The sequence below is a fragment of the Orbicella faveolata genome, unplaced genomic scaffold (assembly GCF_042242905.1).
Source record: "Orbicella faveolata isolate gen_17 unplaced genomic scaffold, um_ofav_v1 contig_1, whole genome shotgun sequence".
Classification (NCBI taxonomy): domain Eukaryota; kingdom Metazoa; phylum Cnidaria; class Anthozoa; order Scleractinia; family Merulinidae; genus Orbicella; species Orbicella faveolata.
The window spans coordinates 12,333,354-12,352,566 of record NW_028301536.1 but is presented as its reverse complement, the minus strand read 5'-3'; the positions used below and the strand labels follow the sequence as shown (position 1 = coordinate 12,352,566).

General features: G+C 38.4%; 2 protein-coding genes across 5 annotated transcripts in view; both read right to left on the bottom strand.

Annotated features, from left to right (window-relative positions):
* Positions 1 to 80: 80 nt before the first annotated feature.
* On the bottom strand, positions 81 to 16,056 carry LOC110041744 (DDRGK domain-containing protein 1-like). The gene is made up of 8 exons (XM_089289568.1): positions 15,886 to 16,056; positions 13,794 to 13,925; positions 6,245 to 6,360; positions 4,233 to 4,334; positions 3,922 to 4,038; positions 3,435 to 3,473; positions 2,994 to 3,099; positions 81 to 2,258 (listed from the first exon to the last, which is right to left on the bottom strand). The coding sequence occupies exons 1-8, from the start codon at positions 15,995 to 15,997 to the stop codon at positions 2,071 to 2,073; spliced, it is 912 nt and encodes a 303-aa protein (XP_089145694.1). The 5' UTR covers positions 15,998 to 16,056; the 3' UTR covers positions 81 to 2,070.
* Positions 16,057 to 16,963: 907 nt separating this feature from the next.
* The window catches only part of LOC110041741 (uncharacterized), a 35,694-nt gene continuing 33,444 nt past the window's right edge, over positions 16,964 to 19,213 (bottom strand). For all 4 annotated transcript variants that reach the window (XM_089289549.1, XM_089289555.1, XM_089289564.1 and 1 more), the window contains exon 26: positions 16,964 to 19,097. In XM_089289549.1, the coding sequence (XP_089145675.1) occupies positions 18,990 to 19,097 (108 nt within the window). In that variant the 3' untranslated portion in view covers positions 16,964 to 18,989. The remainder of the gene's footprint in view (positions 19,098 to 19,213) is intronic.

Genomic DNA, 19,213 nt, shown 5'->3' with positions numbered 1-19,213 from the left:
CAAATATTGAATTATGACATGTTAAGTAACAAGTTAGATAAAGTTCTTGTTTTACTTAGGCTTCAGATAGTCTTAAACAATGCTCTTCAGTAGTTTATTCATGTTACATTTTTATCTGTTTTGTTACTGTTATTTATTTTAATTATTATTTAATCACTTCTCAATTACAACTTTTTAACTGGTGTTTTGCTGATACATGCATATCATGCTAGGTAACAAATCTAATTCAGTCTGTTCAGTAATATATTTTGTTAGCTTATATAGACAAATAGGAAAGGGGGTTGGTTACTTATAAGAGCTATTGTTTTACTAGTAAGATAAAGTACACTATGACTTGGCAAACTTTGCAGTGAATTACATTTTTAATCATATTTATAACAAAATTCTCAATTGTGATTGGTTCTCCAAGTGCCTACTTGTCAGATAATTGGCACATGATCACATGGGTGTCTAATTACAAGTATCCAATTTGAACTTTTTGTAATTGGATACCCACATGATTCACACATCAATTATGTGCACTTTAATGGCTTTCTTCTCAATGTTTCCTACTTATGAAAAGCTCAACAAACTTTTTTGCTTAAAATGAGTTCTCAAAAGACATTTTTGATTCCAAAATTTGTTATAGATATGATTAATTAGTAATGGGATCTCATGTTGTACAATTCAGGGAGTAATCATGCTCATAATTTCAAATTAGCCTCACACTTCACGCTTGCCTGATGTTGAAATTACTTGTGCGATTTATCCCTGAATTGTACTCCACTCGGGCCAATAATCATAATTACCAATTTAATTGTACATATCTCTCTTCATCTAGCAATCTGTCATATTTCAAAGAATTTGTAAATAATAACAATAATAATTACATTTCATTCTTTCTTTGTTAGTTAGCAAACTGGTATCCAGACATGGTGACACAATAATATTGAAACATGGAATTTATAATTTCAACATAATATTTATTGAATAATATTGCCACTATCTGTTTTCAGAGGAGGAATGCAAAATAAAATGATTGATTATTTCAGCACTGTTTGATAATATCGTTTAAAATAAAATTGTTTTCCTTGTTTTCAAATAAGACAAGAAGCAGTCTGCAATGACTTGTAATCAATATATAAAAAAAACTGAAATCTGCTTCTCTTCATCACAGCATAGTGTTGGTCAGTTATCTGACTGGTATGTACCAACTACTTATTGACCGAGAGTGAGGTCTTTATGGGAAAATCTCAAACTGAAACCTATTGCTCGGTCAATTCGGCAAGGCCAAGGTTTGATATTTTCTGGTAAAGACCGAACTTTCAAGGTTAATAAGTTGTTTATTATATGGCTTTTTGCTTTGGTTTTGCAGGCCCATAATCAGCCCGTGGGCATTGTGGGAGAATAATGCCCTACAATTGGCCAATCAGAGTGCGCATTATATCGGCTACAATACAAGCCATATACACCTGAAATAATGTAACATAATGTCCGCTTTGATGCTATTCTATCATACATTTGTCTGCCAATCATTTTAAAACTGCTCCTTACCACCATTTACAATTTCTGTAATTATACTGGGTAGCTCAGAGAGTAGGCAAGATGAATAAACGCCTATGCTGGGTTTGTTAACTGAACGAGCAAGATGGAGCTATCTTGCCAGCTGTATCCTGCACGACAGCAGTGTTCATAAACATGCTAAAAAAGGAACTTGGCTAATATCTAGTGCCATCTTGACCAAACAAGCTTGGTCAACAACCCATGTTTAATTCTGGTAACTGGAAAGCAATGGAATCTGCCTCTCAAGTTTACTTGACATTTCAAAAATATCAATTCAATTTTAGCACACTGGTTTTGCCCAGCAGTTTAGACAAAAGTGGAAGGCAAGTAAATTAAAAAATTTGGATTTGCTGTTTGATGATGAAAACTAATGACTGATAATTTATACTAGACAAAAGAGAGCTAAAGTGAAGGTTTGGAAGCGCCTTGTTTGCATCTGTTGGAGCCAGTCTTGATACCAGGTTTTTTTAAATAAATACTTCTGACTTATTTCAGTCTGCCATTGTTTGCCATAACATCTCAATAACCTTACGCAGACACTTGTGCAGTTGGTGAAGATTCTGTATGGGACTTATCTGTCTGCAGATTAATAAGTGTGTTACTGCTCTCGGCAAGTTCGCTGATTGTAACTCGTCCACGTTGTTTAATAAACTTGGCGACAGCTTGCAGTTCTTCAGGAGAGATGTAAATAAACTTTCCACGGTCATCTGTTACACCTGAAACATGGGAGTGGCAGTGAGTGCATACTAGCTGCCTATTTCTCAAAAACAAAACTAGAAAATATCTTATGTAAAACCTACTAAAAATAAACAAGCATGCAAGTCGTATAAACTACATGTACTGTATGCAAAAGACTGAGCATTGTCATGTTGGAACTGGGTAAGGAATAAACAGTAAAGTAAAACGAAAAACTAGTCAAAAAATAATTAAAATTCGATAACTTTATTCAAGTGTCAAATGTATTTAGCACTGTTGTGTTAATTGGGGACACTAAATAAATAAGTTTACCAAATATTGCTTTATGGAACGTAAACTATTAAGAATCGCAAATGGTGGAAGGGTGACCAGTTGACTGTTTTCACAATACAGTTAAAGGAGTTGAACTCAGGACTACTGAGAACAAATCCAGATAATAGTAGGGTGGAGGATTCAAACCAGGAACCTCCAGATTTCAAATCCAGCACCCTAAACCACCTGGCTATGCCGCCTCCCAAGTGACTGAATTTTGCTTAATTACTCATTGAGTTGCAAGCTGTATTTATTGGGACCAACCATGTGAACTGAAACCAGTCGTTTGTGTCCTAACAAAACTACAGCATTTTTCAAAAATTGTTTTGACTGTTGGTTATTTTACTTTCCAAGTGGGAACTTGGTAACTTCTTTAAATTCAACTAGTTCCTTTTTGCCTAATAGTGATTCCCTCCGAGTGCTTGATATAAAGAATATGTTACCTGTTATCCTTTCCATGTCCTGTAAAGACTGAAGTCTATCAATGGCATCTTGTGTACGCAGACCAAACTGACAAGCCAGCTCCTCCAGCAACACAACTTTGGTGTCCTGAAAACCAAACAATATGAATTATTGCAGTTTGGAAAAACAAATTACAATTTGGAACAAACATGACAAATAAAGACAGAATGTTCATTTCAAACTAAATGTAAAGTATATCCACTATTCTTACCAGACAAATACAGATTTAGGAATTGAAATTAATTCAAACACTTGTAATCTTGGAAAAAGCATGCATATTTTTGAACATAATTTAACATTCAATAGTATTTGATTACCTGGAGACTATAAAGAGAACCTGGAACAATATTCATTGAAGATGATACAAGCCAAATGATCTCATAAATTTGTCATTTTACATTATTATTGTATTTATTTTTTACCTTTATATAGTTAACAAACTCCTCAAGAAGAGCCTCAGACTGAAAGAAACAAGAAGAAAATAATTATCAATGCATTTCAAGGAACTGAAGCTGCATGAAATTTGCACCTTTTAATGCCTTCAAATTTTTATAGCAGATTTAGTGTTTTTAACCCCAAGTTCTTAGACAGTTTGCATTTGACTTGTACTTAGAGGTGTCTCTCGTCTAAGTGATGTGGCATGCCCAGTTTAAACTAAGATGCATGATACATGATAGCATTACCCTTGGCTGATAGGTGCCATCCAGCACTTGCTCATGCTCCCCTCCCTCTCCCACACATTAATTTTTACACAAACTGTATTGAAAACAAGACTAAATTTGCTCAGCCTCACTGACAAGACAGCAAAATAACTTAGCTTTCATTTCATTACTGACAACCAGGACAAACAACATGTCATATGACATGTTGACATGTTTCCCTGACTATTAGCATGTTACAGTCACTTACTTCCTCGGCAGTCTCACCAACACCTTCTTCTTCCACTGTAAATTGTTCTTTTAACAAAAGATATTCCTCATGTTCCTTTCGCTCTTGCTCTTCCTTCCTTTTGCGTTCTTGCTCTTCCTGGAAATAGTTAAAGAAACAAAATCTGTTATGTCAGTGTGAAACAAGAGTTCGAAAGGCTGCATCATTATCATTTTTGATTTCTGTATATGGCATGCTGATGATAGTCCTTTGGAAACTAATACAATTTGAATGAGCATTCAAATAAAGGAGTACACTATGTGTGAGGCATATAATAATGCAAATGTACAAACCAGTTTTTCTTGCTCTATCCGTCTTCTCTCTTCAAGCCTCTTTCTTTCTTCTTCTCTTAAGGCTTCACGTTGCTTTCTGTCTTCTCTTTCAGCCTCCATTTGCTTAAAAAAGAGGATAACAGTTACTAAAAATCTTTTTTTCAGTGAAGGTCTTGTTAGAGTGTCAGAGAGTTATAACTTTGAAATATACTACCTCTACTCATATTCTATTTTTTGTCAAAAATACTTTCTTTTTCACCAGTTTTCCACCAACCCTCCTTTAACTCTATCACTAAAAAGAGCCGTGAGTTGTACACAGGACGTGTCCTTACAACAAATCTCTATTTTTGGCCAGACATACAGTCATTTATCACCAATTTGGTTGGACATTAAGGGCCCATTAACCAATCTTTTTGAGCCGTTGCTAAGGAAAATTTATTCTCATATAACCTCATCATTTTTAGTTAGTTCAGAGTTATTTCATGTGTTTTAACTTTTTCATGATCAGTAACACTAGTGATGACGTCATCAGGCCACGCCCATAGTCATGTGACTAATACTGAAAAAACGCAAAAGCTCCCAGGCAAATTACTTTATCGGGATTTTTTTCATTGATTTAATATTTTAATTTAAATCCTTATTACGCTATGCATAGATTTTGTTTTATTTTTAAAAGGTCAAATTTTGAAAAAATTTCAAAATATTAAAAAATTTGTAATTTTCTGAAAAAAGCATGATTTTGAAAAAGGAACGCATAGCTATCTTTCCAACGTTGGCTTTAACCGAAATCTGTTGAAAAAGGCTGGATTTAATGAAAAACCGCGTTTCCTTTAGCATTTAAAGAAACCGGAAATGCGCCCAATATATATTGGAAAAAACCCTATCAGCACGTGCGCAATTTACACTACCAGTGCACCTCGGTAAGATCAAACAAAGCCACGAGGAGTTAGTTTTTCTCTTTCTGTTGCTCTTGTTTTTCTGTCTTTTTCTTATTTTGTCTTTGCTTCTACTTTTTTTACTTTGCACTTTGTGAAACACAAAGAAAAATATCTAAAATGTAAGCGAATTTGGAAGTCATTGAGTTGTTTTTATTTTCCGCGCTCAGGCTGACACAAGTAACTGGAGGTGAAATTTCACCTCCTTAGCAACACGCGTGAGCACGTGCATAAATTGGCTAATGGGCCCTTAACCCATTGACTTCCAGAGCTTTTTGCCAAAAATGCATTTTTGAGACATTTTGAATGTTTTCAGCCTGGATATGAGCCAAATTAGCTGCAATATACTTGAAAAGGCATTTGCAACATGATAGCATGCCTTTCTTTACACTGGCAGTTTGTTTTAAGACATTTTTCAAAAAAAAAATCTACATCTTTAGGCTTTTCTTTTTTTGCTTTTGCTTTTTCTCCTTCTCTTATCTTTTTGCTGTGCAATGATAGCTTGCTTCCAGTTGAAAAATTCCTATGAAAGCATCATTGAGATGGGCAATTCTTACCATGGAGAAGCCAAGTGTACCCAAAGAAAATTTTGCTCCAAGTTTTTCCCTCAAATTTCTGCGCATTTTCATGCATGGTTCAGGCTCCATTGAATTGATCACCCTGATCTGGTTATCATTGGAAAGGTCTTTTCCTCAGGACTGCAGAACTTGAGTATAGATAATGCCAATTTTGGTCAAAGGAGATGATGTCAGAGGTGGAACAAAGGCCAACCTTTGTCACAGCCAGTTACAGCCGGCACAGGCATCAATGGGTTATTTAATAATTGATATGTACCGGTAGTTTACATACAGAAATAATTTGATGACTCAATCCACGGGCAAACATGAAGAAATAAGTATCCTTAGCAATGCATTACAGGATGATTTTCAAAAGCAGATTGTTCTTTTCACATTGTTTAGCAATTGCATTAATCTAGCAAGGCTATTAAAGCAAAACAAACCAAAGAACCTGGCATGATTTGAAATTTTAATTAGTCACTGACAGACAATTTCACAAACTTGGTTTGACAATGTCCAGTTACTGACTGTTATTTCATACCTCTCTTAGAAGTTTCTTTTCCTCTTTCATTTCAAGTCGTCTCTGTTTCTTAGCTCCAATCTTTCCAACAGGCATTTGGTTGTCAAGCCCCATTGAATAACTATCACCACCAGCACCTGTAGTGACAATAAAGCACATTTAAAGGACAGTATAGTCAAAGGGTCAAAGGCTGGTAAAAGGTCCTGGTGAGAGCTACTGTTGCCACTAGGTAGCTCTCGTAAGTGCCGAGAAACACCTACCATCTCAAAAAGGCTCTGCCAGCAAGTCATATGTCACACCTCCATGTTTGGTGACCCTGGTAATATGATGTAGCTGAGTGACAATGGCGAAAGGCGAGCTTCCAGCGCCTTTAAATATCTGGTACCCGTGGCTAGGGGAAGGACGCCCCGACAGAAAATCCCTGGTCCTCCAGGTTGGGGGTTGGGCATGGGGCCAATCACCCCATCCCGTAAAAGCAAGGTGATTACGGAAACCGGAAATTGATGTCAAGGCCACTCTTTTGAGTGTACCGATAACTACCAAGGAGCGAGATCAGCGGCTGCTATCTTATGGGAGACGACTCCGTCATCCTGATGGACAGCAGTATGAGGAATGCAGGTGAAAGCCGAAAGGAAACTTGCATGCGGATAAGGGCATTGACTCACCCTAAGAAGACAATGAGAGTGGGATGTTGGAACGTGCGTACCATGTACAGCACCGGAAAGACTGCTCAGGTTTGTAGAGAGATGGCAAAGTACAAGGTGGAGATCCTAGGGATCAGCGAGTGTCGATGGACAGGGTCTGGGCAGGTTAGGACACAAACAGGAGTGAATATAATATTCGCTGGCAGAAACGATAGCCAACACCAAAGCGGTGTGGCCATTATGATGAGCAAGGAGGCATCTAGGGCTCTGGAGAGCTGGAACCCTGTGAGCGACAGAATAATAACAGCCAGGTTCAAATCCAAGCACATAAAAACAACCATTATTCAAGTCTATGCACCAACCAATGACGCTGACACCAATGAAAAAGACGGGTTCTATGAACTACTGCAACAGGTGTATGACAGGACACCTCGACATGGCATCATAATAACTATGGGCGACTGGAATGCAAAGTTAGGGCACCAAATGGAGGGCGAAAACGGAGTGGTTGGTAAGCATGGTTTAGGAAGCGACAGATCTGATAATGGTGAAAGGTTCATAGAGTTCTGTGTGGCCAACAACGTGGCCATTATAATGACCATGTTCCCCCACAAAGACATCCATAAGTACACCTGGACCTCTCCAGATGGAAGAACAAGGAATCAAATCGACCACATAGCTGTTAATGGAATATTTAAGAGATCAGTACAGGACGCCAGGGCTTTCAGGGGAGCCGACGTTGGAAGTGATCACAATCTGGTTGTTGGAAATATTCGATTGAAGCTAAGTGGGGTGGTTTGAAAGCAAGGCGAAACAACTGCACGGAAATATGAGCTGAGAAAAGCTAAAGGTGCCTGAGATTAAACAAAGCTTTGTCTTAGAGCTTAAGAACAGATTTAGCTGCTTGACAGAAACTGAGTCTGATGAAACAGGAAATGATGACACCCAGAATGCCGAAAGCGTCAAGGAGAAATGGTCGAACATCAAGAAGGCCTACTGCGAAACGGCAAAGTCAGTTCTTGGTCATAGACAAAGGAAGAGCAAGACTTGGATAAGTGCAACAAGTTGGAGAAAAATTGATGAAAGAAGGAAATTGAAGAAGAAGATGGAAGAGACAAGATCAGAAAGGATAAGAGAAAGAAGGAGAATAGAATACAATGAGAAAAACAAGGAAGTAAAGAGAAGCTTGAGAGCAGACGAGAGGGAATGGGCAAATGCGCTTGCAAGAGAAGCCGAGGAGGCTGCAAGGAATGGCAACCTAAAAGAGGTGTATGAGGTAACGAAGACATTATGTAACGACTGGCCACGAAGAATGAACATGGTGAAAGACCAGGATGGAAAGCTATTAACAACAGAAGAAGAGATCAGACATAGATGGCAAGAACATTTCAACAATGTCCTGAACCGGCCTGATCCAGTAGCCCCCGCAGTTGTTGATGATAGGCAGCAAAACGGAATAGATGTCAGCGACGAATGTATCACCCGACAGGAAATAAAGCAGGCTCTGAAGAACATGAAGAATGGCAAAGCAGCTGGAATGGATTCAATCACAACAGAGCTACTGAAGGCTGACATAGAGACAACTGCATGCCTGCTAGAAGACCTATTCCGCAAGGTGTGGGAGACAGAGGAAATCCCGGAGGACTGGAATTGTGGTCTGATCGTTAAGCTTCCCAAGAAGGGGAACCTTACTGACTGTGGCAACTGGCGTGGAATAACATTGTTATCAGTACCAGCGAAAGTTATGGGAAGAGTAATTATTACTAGACTGCATGATGCAGTGGATGGGATGCTAAGGGAAGAACAGGCAGGTTTCAGAACTGGGCGAAGCACGACTGAGCACATCTTTGTGCAGCGAAATGTCATCGAACAATCGCTGGAATGGAATGCAAGTCTGTATACCTGTTTTGTAGATTACGAGAAAGCATTTGATAGTGTCCACTGTGAAACACTGTGGAGGATAATGCAGTCTTGTGGAATACCATCAAAATTCATAAGAATTGTCAAATTGTTTTACAGTAACACCAAGTGTGCAGTGATCGATGGAGCAGGCAAATTGGATTGGTTTACCGTGAAATCAGGAGTGAAACAAAGTTGTGTAATGTCAGGGTTTCTCTTCCTACTGATAATAGATTGGATTATGTGTAGGACTACAGAGCAACATAATACAGGGATTCGATGGAAGATGATGAGACAGCTTGAAGACCTAGACTATGCCGATGACATTGCGCTCATTTCCAGCACATGGACGCAAGCACAAACGAAGTTAGAAAGACTGGGGAGCAACAGTGAAGGTACGGGTTTGAAGATAAACGTCAACAAAATGAAGATGCTCAGACTCAATGCTAGGAGACAAGATCCTATAAAGATAAACGGCACTGATGTAGAGGATACAGACAGCTTTGTCTATCTAGGGGCCACTGTTAACAACTTGGGTGGTGCCGAACAGGACATTCGGAGTAGGTTAGGTAAAGCTAAAAGTGTTTTTCATCGACTTTCAAAGGTGTGGAGAACAGGTGAATTCCGCCGAGAATCTAAGATGAGGATCTTCAAGTCAAACATCATTGCTGTCCTGTTGTATGGATGCGAGACTTGGAGAATGACAAAAGCGGATGAAAAAAGGCTTGACACCTTTCTTCACAAATGCCTAAGGAGAATCTTGAAAGTCCATTGGCCCATGCGTGTGCCCAATGATGAAATTTGGAGAAGAGTGGGAATCGAAAAGATCAGTACACAAGTGCGACGCAGGCGATGGAAGTGGATAGGTCATGTTCTGCGTATGGCACCAGACCGAAACCAACACGTGGCATTATCCTGGGCACCAAGTGGAAAAAGAAGTAGAGGACGGCCAAGGGAAACATGGCGGAGAACTGTGGAGAAGGAACGCGCTGAGCTGGGACTTACATCATGGGCCGCAGCAGCAGCTGTGGCCAAGAATAGGGACAGATGGCGAGCATTGATCTCCGGCCCTATCCCCCACTCGGGGGCAAGGAACTAAGCATAGTTTGAGTCAGACCAAGTGCTCCATACCGCCAGAGCTTATCCCAGTTTAAATTTGTTCTCAATATATTGTCTTGATGCCTCGAGGTAATTCATTAGCCCTTTCAATGAAAGGGAGCAGGGATGGCACAGCATTCAGAGCACTTGCCTCCCACCAGTGTGGTCCAGGTACAAATCCTGAACCCAAGGTTACATGTGGGTTGAATTTGTTGCTCATCCTTACCTTCTTCTAAGGGTTTTTCTTTCAGTTCTCTGATTTTTCTCTCTCCACAAAACCAACACTTCTAAATTCCAATTCAATTTGGAAACAAAGGAATGTAAGGATTCTCTCCTTGGGATGCACCACTTCAAATATCTATTTATTGATTGATTTTTTTATTAACAGTAACCATCTCTGTTTAATTTTCTTCCAAGTGTCCTGGTTCATACAGATTTCTGAGATTTCGTAGATTGAATTGTTCTTGTTGCTACTGGCTCATTACCTCAGGTTACCTTCCTTATTGCATTAATTTCCATAACCCAAATTTTCTCAATCTTAGGGCCTGTTTACATGGAAAGAGGATGATCCTAATGCTAGGATCATCCTAGGACTAGGATCATCCGAGCGCAGTATGTCTTCAGCTTTCAGTTTACATGTGAAGGGTTGTATTTGGCCCCAGTGCTAGGATCATCCTACCACTAGGATAATCCTATCTGAGAGGAAGGATGATCCTGGTGCTAGAATGATCCTACCTACATGTAAATGGCCTTGGGAGGCCCAATTTGCCCACCCACCATCTTGAAACCGGAGATGGCCCTGGGGACGAGTTCTGAGAAACAACATGGCGGGATCTTCACACTTAGCAACTAAAAGCTCAAAAGGCCATAATCTGCGAGCAGGTCCACATCTGATCTTCCTCCTCGCTATTTGAAACCTGGAAATGGTGGCAGTGTGATTTAGTTGGAGAATAGTAGCTCGCTGTTGCTGTGTTTGAAATATCAAGTTGTATTGTAATGAACATTATATCGAGGCTTCTCTAATTAAGTGAGTAATATTGCATAAAACGTACAACAGTTTTTAAAGACATGTTTCGGCATGCTTATACCATCTTCAGTTTAATAGAGTGACTAATGATACGTGACACAAGTTATATACTACAAAATATGAATAAATTATTTACAATATGCATTACAAAACAGTGGAAACGGAAATTACAGAGTTAAAAAGGTGTTGAAGTGATGTAACTGTTTGTTAAGGTCAGGTTTGTTCTTACTAATATAAAAGGCTTCTTTAAGTTTAAGATCAATAGAGCTATTCGCTGAGTCTAAGATGCGAAAACAAGAAGGTGTGTACATGCCCCTGCATGAAGAAAATTGAGAAAGATGTTTAAAAATATGCGAGTTTTTATCGTTTACTGTATGTTCTTTAATCCTGGTAGAAAAATGGCGACTGGTTTCACCAATATAACAGGAATTACATCCCGCACAAGTAAATTGATAAACTACCATGGATTTTAGAGCATCAGGAGTACGATCTTTAAAACTGAACATATTCTTGATTTTGAAAGAAGTAAAAACTAATTTGATATTAAGATCCGTTTCACAAAAACGTTTAAGTAATTGCCGTAGTTTGAGTTCCGTTATTCTAGAGTACTGGCCGATAAAAGGAAGCTTAAAATAGCGTATATTGTTTTCATCATTAACGTTGTGGCTTTTTTGATCAGAAGGCTTGTTAAGATACCGCTTGAAGGTTTTTTCAATGATGTGTGAAGGAAACGAGTTACGTTTTAGAGTGTCCGAAAGCTTGATCAGATCGTTTTCAAAACCGGAAGAAGTGTTGTTGATTTTATAAGTTCGGTCAATGAGAGTACGGACAAGGCCAATTTTATAACGAAACGGAGTGAAACTAAAAAAATTTGTTAAGAGACCAGTGTAGGTTTTTTTATGAAAAACTGAAAAAACGCAGTCATGCGAAGAGTTGTCAATCAGAACATCCAAAAAGGAAAGTTTACCGTCGTTCTGTTTCTCGAAAGTAAATTTGATGTTGGGATGTTGAGAATTGATGAATTCAAAGAAAGACATGGCATCCCGCTCATTTTTAAAGACGCAAAAAGTATTGTCAACATAACGCCTATAGAGTAAGATGTCGGCCTTGATAAAATTATTTAGCCATGTTTCTTTGTGAAATCCAAGAAAAAGATTAGCTAAAATAGGTGCTAAAAACTCGCATATTTTTAAACATCTTTCTCAATTTTCTTCATGCAGGGGCATGTACACACCTTCTTGTTTTCGCATCTTAGACTCAGCGAATAGCTCTATTGATCTTAAACTTAAAGAAGCCTTTTATATTAGTAAGAACAAACCTGACCTTAACAAACAGTTACATCACTTCAACACCTTTTTAACTCTGTAATTTCCGTTTCCACTGTTTTGTAATGCATATTGTAAATAATTTATTCATATTTTGTAGTATATAACTTGTGTCACGTATCATTAGTCACTCTATTAAACTGAAGATGGTATAAGCATGCCGAAACATGTCTTTAAAAACTGTTGTACGTTTTATGCAATATTTATCATTATTGCTAGTATTACGACCTTAAGTGAGTAATCTTAATTCTTCCTGATTCGCCAATTTGTTGCTTAGCAATGATGTCATTAGTTTTTACGCGTGGACGTATATAGATAGTGTTAGCGGCATATCCCTGCCAGTAGTTCAAGTTTCAGTTATCGTGCACAGTATGTGTTTTCAAGTAAATTAAGTTTTAAGCTACCCTTGACTATTTAGAGTGGAAGCGGGAACCGATGTGTAAGTACAAACTATTTTCTATGCTTGCTTTTTAGTACAAGTTTCAAGTTTTGATGTTTTTTTAACGTTAAGTACCTTTAGTCTCGGTTTTTTATACAACAGCCTATCGTACTAAGTCCAACACATAGCAGAGCCCCAGTTTTCAAAGTTTTTATTTCATCTTGTTTTTAGTGATAGATCTTTATAGTTTACACTCCCCCTAGCTTAGGTTTCTATTTAGCAGCTTCCTGTAAGAATCTCTGGTAATTCAGTTAAACTCCTTTCCTTGCTAGTAAATTCCCATATCGCTTTCAGTGGCGCTCAAGCAAGCACGTTTTTATCACATCGTGCAATTTTATTGATTTCAAGATTTTAGAGTGTTATCATTTAATGTATTACGACAGTTAGCAGTATGCATATCTGCTTGGGATCACTGATGATTTTAATTGTATCTTTACTGAGAAGTTTGACTGGAAGTATTGTCACATCGCAGTTATGATTGGAATGTTTGCTATTATTGTTTCGCGACTCTTGTCATCTTGTAATCTTCTATTATCTAGTAATTAGTTTATTCGCTGCATTGTATTTCAGTTTACGTTCGATTACCATCAATTAAATCACTGTCAATCACAGCTGATTTTCTGTGACCTCTGGCTTTATTCGATTAGTAAAGCATCTCCCACACACGCTAGTCTCATCGCGACAAGTTGTCTAGCAAGTGACAATTCAGCCTTTCAACAGTCGCCATGAACCTGATGTTACATGTATATAATGGCAAATTGATGCTAAAAGGCAGTTATCAACGCCAGTAAAGAGAGAAGAACTCCCAAAACTACGCTTTTGTCATTGTCGCCCGCTATCTTGCTTTACAACCGTGCTGAACAGAAATCTTGCATGTAAACCAAATGAAAAGTTAATCCCAGGAGCCGCATTTTTGTAAGTAAACCAAATGAACCTTCTAGGATGATCCTAGCACTAGGATCATCCTCTTTCCACGTAAACGGGCCCTTAGTGATAATTCAAAATGAAAAAAAGTTTACCCTCTAAACTATTTCCCCAACTGGTTGAAGACACAAGTACAACTACCTACATCTGTATATACCACCAAATGTTATTCTCAAGTATTACGAGTTAAAGTGTAATAGATCAACTGTATCACCTTCATAATCATCCTCCTCATCGTCATCATCATTCTGTGCTCTTCTCATTCTTGAAAGAGCATTTCTTTGACGTCTTCTTGCTCCACCAACCTCTCTGACATTGTCAGCCTGTTCTTGTTGGCTTGATGCACCTAAAAACAACCAAAAAGTTTTAATTTCCCCTCACTTTCCTCATGCTCTTGTCAATGGCGAAACTTTCCATTCAGAAAGCGCTTTTGACCAGTCAAAAGTATGTCACCTACCACATGTAGTTTAGCATTGCAATATAAGTTTACTTTCATCAGATTGGCACACTTTTTAACAAAACATTTCAAAGAAAGGAATACTTTAAAAAATATCAGGAGCCAGCATCCTTTTCGAAACAATAGAACTAACTGTGCAGTCCAGCCTCTGAATTAAAAATAGTAAGTTAATGTTTTTATGCTGCTGTTAGAAGGATATTATATTTTATTACATAAACACCAGTGAAATACCAGGATTTTTCCTTTTACTAAAAAATCATATCGTCATTGTGCGCAGTGAAGATACTATTTTTATCTTTCAGACTGTGAAGATATCATAATCCTTTTTGATCACATTTTTCTCTTGTCCCTTTAACTACATTTAACTACATTTAAATTTGTTGATGTATGATCGAAACATCTTCGGATCTTCTTCAGTCGTCTACAGCAATCTTTGGTAAATGTTTGGAAATGTTCGGAAGTTTTCGTCTGGCTTTTGAAACAATTTTGTAAAACTTCGAAAATCTTCTGAAAGGGGTCAGCAATCTTTGAAAAATCGTCAAAAACGTCATCGTTAGTATGTTTATATAATAATAAATTTTATCTTCTCGTGTTCAACTCCATATCTCACTTGTTCGCTGTGCTCACTCGAGAGATATCAAGTTGCGGGCATGTAATATCCTCTATTTCACATCTAGTAACTGTCTTATACCATAAAATTCTTGTTGTACCACCTCCTTCCCCCCTAAAAAAAAACAATAATCCCTAAAATCTTAGACATTATAACCAGCATAAGGATTATCACATGGATTGAAGAATACAAGATAAGTTTTTCAGGTTATGCACTAGTCAATTGAACCCCCACCCTTTGGCTCCTGGGGAAGGGTAGGGGATAATAGGGGCATTAAATCACTTTTGAACAATCTGTCCCCTGAGGGTGGTTCATTTGACTAATTTTGACTTTGGTTCCTGGTTCCATTCCCACGTGGGGTGCACTGGCAATAGAGAAACTGGGTACTAGCTCTACGTATGGAGCTTCAAAGATGAGGGGAGGGCATGAGAAAGGTAAGAGTGGTTTGAACCACACATATCTTGCTTTCACTTCATCATCCATTACAATTGATATTCAATCTGAGGCAAGTAATTTGCATTGAAATTCGAATGATATCTGGAAGGGTGAAGGGTTCATGTCATGAACTGTTCTCTTCTTTCAATTTCTACAGGTTTTATTCCAATACCAAGATAGCCGCAAGGTTCTGGATCTCTGACAAAATGAGGATGTTGCTGTAAAAGTTAGAGAGTGTTTTAGTCTGTTAAAGCACAGATAATTTTCCAAAATATGACATACATATCTGAATGTGAAGTTAGTATTGTACTTATAATTATAATCAACGCTGCATACATGTAAACTTGGAAGATGAACAGTTAAATGCATTTCTTTATTCTTGAAACTTTTGATAGTTTCAACTTTCTCGCTTCAGGGGTAAGGGCATTTAATCTGAACTCTGGCCTCAGGGGGTAGGGATATTGATGCCCTTTGACCGGGGTCAATGTCAAATCCCCAACCCTTCCCCGGGACCCAAGGGGTGGGGGTTTCAATCGACTGGTGCCTTAATTTATAAGCATCTAGCTAAATATAAAAGATCAATCATCATTATGAAATGTTATCAGACTACATCAAAAGGCTTAATTAACGTTAAATGTTGTAACTGTTATTCATCAGTTTATTCCTCTCCATTTCATGTAGATCAGAGGATAAACGTAACAGAGCTAAGCTCATTTTAATGATAGAGCTGACGTATCACTACTGTAAGGTTGAAAACTTATAACTTATCCGTAGAAATATTTAAAGAGACAATAATAAACTTACCCCTTTTCTTTTTCGTTTGATTTCTGTTCGCCACTAATGTGGCAATAAGTAGAACAACCCCCACAACTGCGGCTATAATGAGCCATATTGCGGCTGGGTGCATAGCCGCCATCTTGATTTCTCTTACTTTTCACTCTTATTCCCAGGGCTTTCCAAGAGCTACCTGTTCCTCTTAGCCGGGGGGGCCTCGGCTTGAGGAAATGGTAGCTTACGATCAGGCTCCGCAGAGCTCGAACGAAGCGTCCGCCCCTTCAGTTTCTGGTTGGGGCGGAGCGCGAAAATCGGCGAGCGAAAACATAGGGGAGAAACGCGGCGCTGCGCTTCTCCCCTGTTTCTTCGCTCGCCGATTTTCGCGCTGCCCCGCAACCATTTAGCTAGGCTAGAATTCCGCCGCTCTCTCGTGTCCGGTCTACGAACCTAAAATCTGACCAAAACGGCTAAAACCCATACTCTTTGTTGCTGCACATATCTATTTAGCATATATAGGGAAGTGCCCCCTCCCCGGGGGGGGGGGGGTTTGCCACATTATATAACGGACACTTAATGGTAATCGAGCCTAGTTAGAAATAGGGTATCGATTTTGGCCATTTTGTTCTCAAATAGGGTATCGTTTAAGGTTTTGGCACTGTAGTCTTGAATTGGGTATGTTTTTTGAGGTTACTCCTTTCATCAGTAAGACCATCAATAAAAGCCCTTCATAATGCCTTCGTTTAACGTCGGTCTGAACTAGGGAACTAATTATGTGGCAGGTCTGAAACAGGTCATAAATAGGGTGGCAAAATCGCAGATTTTGGTCTTAAAAAGGATAAGAATTTTGGGAAGCAGCCACACACCCCTATTTTTCTGGGAGTACCCCTCCCTCCAAAGCATGCAGTGGGGCGGCGGATGGCATCTTCCATTGAAAGTTCGCAAATTAGCTCGCAAAGCGGCGGCGGACTGAGGGCGGAGGGTGCTGGATTTCGTAAAGGGAATCTCAACACTGCGGTCGTCTCGAACACTGCTGGCGCGTAATATTTTATTAACGCTTTGTTGTTTTCGCAGATTTCGCCCAAAAGTCCTCAAAAATGATGCGTCGATATTAACTTATAAATATCAAACTATAACATCTTTATTGGTTTACCAAAGTGAGACGTAAATATAGTTATAAGGTTATCTACATTTTCTTTACTCTGTTAAAAATATTCTATATATCCTGCAAATATGTCTTAACGAACTCAGTGACTATGTAGCAGATTGGCTCAATTTATTTACGAGACACGGAAATGTTATAGACATAATTATTGTTTTGATAAGAAAAACCTACGTTCCTTTACCTGATTGCTTCTTTCAAAATACATAAAGGCCTGAAGCAAAAACCTATTCGCATTTTCAAAAGAAATGATTTAAACCAAGCCTAAATTTTGAAATGAGAGAAAACGCATCAGTTGCCAACCTTGTACTGAGGTCCTCCCAGAGTTCACGGCTCAAGATGGCAACTAGTCTCTCCGCCATTTTGGATTTACCTCAAGAACACCTTAGGGTCGAGGTTCTCATTATACCAATACGTCTCATAACCCTATAATTCAGAAACGCAATTCCAAATGCCAACAAAAAAGGGACTTTTATCCTAGCTGACTTACAAAACGAAGCGGTTTGACCACTCCATTCACTTAGTTATTTTTCTGTTGAGACAACGCTTACTTCAGTTATGAGAGATCACAGATTAATCCAAGCGAGCAAAAAATATACACTACGATATACAATTAAGTACTAACAAAGAAACAGCGATTTTCAATACAAACAACTTCTTAAAATTACTGGAAAAAGAAAACATACGCAACTAAAAATTCATCTTCTGCTCAACAATTGGAGTTTCGTCATGTTGATCTCATGCGCGTTGGAGTGTACGTTGCGGTAAACGAGTAATTTTCAACTAGCCCATTAAACAAAAACTTTCTCATGATACTACCATTTGTGAAACACCTTATCTTAGCGTTTCAACAAACGTCTCGAAAAGGAACCGATACCCAGGAGCGTCCATTTTCTCTTTTCTCTTCATTTTTTTTTAAGTAACGCTACAAAATTGCACTACAATTGTACTACGTCGTCTATTCTAGAATGCTCTGCTTTGCAACGGTGCAAATCAGAACATGACATAAAGTGTACCCTTTCATAAGCGCGGGAAATGCAGCGGAAGTCAATTCACGGTTGGATATGATTGGACGGTAAGATAACCTGTTCACTACGATCGGTTAAGCAACTCTCTACGACTTTCCTGAGTCAATTCAGTACCAAGAGCTCGAGATCTGCTCAATTAACTATTGGCTAGACATACATTGCTTTAAATTTGCTTTCTCAAACCGTAAGTACAAATGAACGCTCCCAAACAATGAGATCCATCCCTGACTAATTATTTTTAATCACATTTTTAAACTAAAAAAAACAAAACATATATATGCCTAAAAAATACGCCATCAATTTCAATTGGTACAAAATCACAACATTAATCTTAAGGATCTTAGTTTGTGATTCGTTTTCTAATTCTTCACATTCTTGTGAATTAGAGTGATCACCGTCACTTTATGATATTCTCTACTTCAATGGATACAAACTTGGTTTTGCAGTGCTTGAAACGTTAATCAAAAAACAATGTCACTATCAGATCCTTTAGAAAAGAGACCTCGGACTCAAATATGGATTTGGTTCTTAGAAAACACATGAAGTATGTTTGGTTTACTCGTTAGAGATCTTTTTTTTTTTTTTTAAATTTAACATAGGGACCGTTTTTCAGTTGAAACATAATTATGACAGGCATGAATGAATCTGATGAGAGAAAAAGACCATAAGTTTTTTTTCTCGATTCGTTAATGTTCTTAAACCAATAAACGTCCTTAACGATAGCCCCCACATGTTCCAACGCGATAAATTACCAAGCACTTTGTGCAATTAATATATTTACACTAGTAACATTAAGTTAAACTGAAACCTGACGTTTCCTCGACATCTCTCCGGCTTCAGTCGGGAATACAGCCTAACAGAAACATTTCCAGGTTGTCTCTGCAAGGCAGATGGTACCTAGTAGTGGAATTCTAATAACATTGGATCTTCTGGAATCCGTCGGTTGATCATAACCTCACCGGGCATGCGGCAGTAAGACATGTAGAGCCTCCTGACTTCAGATCAACAGGGTGTTGGCTGTAGTAGTCAACCAATTCAATTATAGTACTGAATTGCTGAAGGGATAAAAGTAAAACAGTCAATCAGTGAGTCAGTCAATTTGACAGTCAGTCACTTTGACAGTCAGCCATCAGTCAGTTTGGCAGTCAGTCATGATTCAGTGTGTCAGTCA